The 3,805-nt window shown below is 24.1% G+C and overlaps 1 protein-coding gene across 2 annotated transcripts; it reads right to left on the reverse strand.

The window, feature by feature from the left end:
- Positions 1-1,622: 1,622 nt before the first annotated feature.
- On the reverse strand, positions 1,623-2,959 carry LOC119667991 (protein GUCD1-like). Of its 2 annotated transcripts, none has more exons than XM_038077348.1 (4): positions 2,716-2,959; positions 2,184-2,655; positions 1,918-2,051; positions 1,623-1,855 (listed from the first exon to the last, which is right to left on the reverse strand). In XM_038077348.1, exons 1-4 carry the CDS (start codon positions 2,720-2,722, stop codon positions 1,767-1,769), a joined length of 702 nt encoding a protein of 233 aa, XP_037933276.1. In that variant the 5' UTR covers positions 2,723-2,959; the 3' UTR covers positions 1,623-1,766. The 2 variants fall into 2 exon arrangements, with proteins under 2 accessions (XP_037933276.1, XP_037933277.1); XM_038077349.1 differs by having other exon boundaries at positions 1,918-2,003; positions 2,716-2,958.
- Positions 2,960-3,805: the final 846 nt, after the last annotated feature.

Below are 3,805 nucleotides of genomic sequence, written 5' to 3' on the forward strand. Positions count from 1 at the left end.
CGAACACAAAAACATATATAAATATTTATTATATAAATTCATAAATAACATTATTGTAGTTTTTATGTTATTAACGAAATTAAAGTTAAATCATTTTTCTTTTTTATATAAAAAATAATATTTATTTTAACAAGACAATAAAACTTAAAATATTATAAAATATTTGAAATTAATACAAATTTGTTATTAATTATATTTTATATATATATAGTTAAGTTTTTTAAAGACATATAGGGAATATTTGTAACAAATAAATTAATTGTACACCAAAAAGTTTTTTCTTTTTTAAGTTAGTTACATTTTTTAGATGCGTATATTTTACTACTAATTTTTATACTATTAGTATTTAATATTATAAAGTTTAAGCATAATAAATAAATAAATAAATACATATAAAATTGTTACAAAAAAGGCATTTTGTTTATACAAAAAAAATACTGAATGCAGTAACTTAATAGGTACGAATAGATATATAAATAAATTGTGAAAAAAAATAAATATATATAGATATATATATATAAATGAAATGATGAAGTTATAATTGCTGATTTATGCAATAAATTATATATGACATAAACTCAATAATTATATATAACATAAATTTAATAATTAAATATAACATAAATTTAATAATTATATGTAACATATATTTTATAATCATATGTTTCAAAATAAATTGTGCACAGTAATAACATTTAACACTTAATTATATTAATAAATTTTAAAACTAATATAGATTTTAAAACTTTTTCTTCAGTTAATACATTTTATAACATACAATAAACACACATAATTTACATATATCTAAGTCTAAACATCTATTCTAAATAATAATGTTATTTAAAACATTTTATATAAATTATTTTTCCTTATTCATATTATTTCTTTTTATAGGTACTTTTCGTATCATTTCAGGTAATCATTGTATTTATTACTGTCACTTTGCACTTTAGATACATATCACAATCCTTACTGTTTCTATTATTAAAATGCAGTTAAGCAAACGACTAAATGCATACAAGAAATAGCATATATATATATAACAGCAGAAGCTTCTAAATGCTTTTTTTGCTTTGTGGTTTGTATTAAAGATACATTAAATTATTGCCTAGCGACATATAAAACATTTCTTTGTATTAAAATTAACAAAGGCAGTACTTATGTGAAATAAGTTAGTAAACAATTAGTTTTAGGTTTTTAGTGAAGTAAAATCAGTATTGATACTAATACGTGACGACATACGCAAAATGTCATAATCATTCAGTTTTGTAGTCTACTAATTGTGCTTAGTATGATATATGCGTAAACTAATCAGCTTATAAAGATTTAGCATTGCATCCTGAACAATTTCGACATAAAACTTATTATTGTCGAGTCATAAAATATTTTATAAATTTTTGGTTGTATTAAAATGGAATTAAAAAAAGCTTTAAAATTGTTTTTAAAAATAATTTCGTACAGATAATTGGAAATGTGCCATTAAAAATATTACAATTTTTTAAAACTTTTAAATAATATTTTTTGTTACGAAATCTTTGCATTTGATTTAAAAATCAATATTTTTTAAAGTTGTGATATACATACATAAACGATATAATTTAAAAATATGTACTAAGGTAACTACAGACTTTTTTCCAAATTATCTAACTTTACATGTAGTTTTGTACCATTTTTATGAAATATTCCTATTCAAAACTTTTTATATTTAATATCTTTAAAAGTACTTATCAAAATATATGAACTTTGGTTTCTCTAAATCTGTTAAATTAATTAGGAAATATAAATATCACATCTTCATCTGTACCATAAGCTTTTCTAGCTACATCTAATGAAGCCGTTGAACATTGACATACATCTAAAAAGAAAACGTCATTAAATAGTATAATATACAATATTTAAAATTATAAAAATACTTACGACCATCATGTACTTCTGGATTTCGATAAAATATTTTATTTAGTTTTATATCGTAGCCACATAAAACAATGTAATGTCCAGCATAACTTTTGGGAATGCGTGTGTTTTTGGTAATACAAGAAAATTTAAAGCAACTTTAATTTTTATAAATAAAGCAATGTTAACACCATTCCCAATCAACGATTCTTACATATTATTATTATTATTATTAAAATAACTTAAAATAATTTATATAAATGTATAAAGATTTATGCAAAAAGACTCACCCAAAATTTTCTAAGACATGTTTTTTACAAATCTCACATGTCAGTAATGAAGCATTTGTTAGCATTATAATTGGTCCTTTGCGTCCAAGATGATGTATAAGCGTTTGCATATCTACCGTACGTTGTTCTACACGTATACCATGTGAACTTGCCTCCTTAAACTTACGCGTCACACGTTTTTCATCTTTATCTATTATTTTCGTATAATAACTGTGTTGATTGTAATTTGGATCGATTCCAAGTGTTTTTGTAAAATATTCATGACGCACATCATAACGCCTTAGCAAGTAACACAAATCAATACTCCAAGTACTTGAACCAAAACCTTCTTCTTTGCAAATGGTTAAGAAATTATCAATAAAATGTTGACGTTGTGTACTTGTCAATATCATTAAAATACAAGATATACCACAATCCCAATTATAGCGTTGTTGGTAGTGTGTAAGGTTGTAGTGCTTCTGTGGTGGTATTGCTTTGAAATAACAGTAAATATTACTTCCAATTCAACTATAGCATAACAGTATTCATTTACCTTCCATTTTTGTATTTGCTTAAAAGTATTTATATCCAAAACTTTGTTTTGTTTATGTATTTATTCTACAGCTGCTCCACCATCAGCTGCTTATAAATTGTATTGTATTTGGCTGTTCTCCAAATTGCTAATGTAAGCATAGACAGAGATGTATTGACGAAAATGCTCACATAGCAAAGTTGGTAATAGATTAATAGTACGTGACTTTAATCATTTTTTACAAATAATTTATATGAATAATCTTTCGAAAATCTATAAAAATCACGAACCCATTTTATATTTTAAAAATATTTTTAGAATTTTAATAATTTATATGAATATATATAGCACAAATAAGTATTATGTACTGTTTGGCATGATTATTGCTTTTAATTTATTTCATATTTACTTATATAAGTATACATTCTTTATTTGTTGACATGTTTATACTGCATTTTACACATATTTTCATACACAATCAAATAAGTTTTAAAAAATATTTTATACGTAAAACATAAATTCGTTCCACAATTTTGACAATAACTTAACTCTGAGCGAACAATAGAATCCACATGCAACATAACTATTAGCGATACAATTATTTAGCATATTATATGGCGTTTACATTGGCCGAAAATGGCTCATTTTGAATGAGCCATTTGAAAGTGTTTACATTCGTTCTATTTCATTTGTTCTCATTTCAACAGCTGATTTTTCAAGTTGCATGTTGGCACAGGCCAAAAAAATGTTGCATGAAGGTTAAATATGCCTTCAAACCTTACATTAGAAACTTAAAACATTTTTAACTTCGATTAATTACTTTTTGGGAAATAAAAGTTCTAAAAAGCAGTGCATCGTTTTCAAGAAAATGCAACCACCAAACATTTGTTTACCTTTTTTGTAAATATGTTAAAAACAGCTTTTTCAAACTGTCAAAATGCCATGAAGAGCTTTCATTTAGGGTATATTCAATGGATTCCTTTGCATTTGGAACGCATGTCGAATGCATTCGAACGTCATTCATACAGAATGTGAGAAAATTGCTCGTTTTTGTGCTTGAAATTTTATATGCAAGAATGAGCCATTCGATACTCATTTTCGATTTTTGACC

The sequence above is a fragment of the Teleopsis dalmanni genome, chromosome 1 (genome assembly GCF_002237135.1).
Source record: "Teleopsis dalmanni isolate 2A chromosome 1, ASM223713v2, whole genome shotgun sequence".
NCBI lineage: Eukaryota > Metazoa > Arthropoda > Insecta > Diptera > Diopsidae > Teleopsis > Teleopsis dalmanni.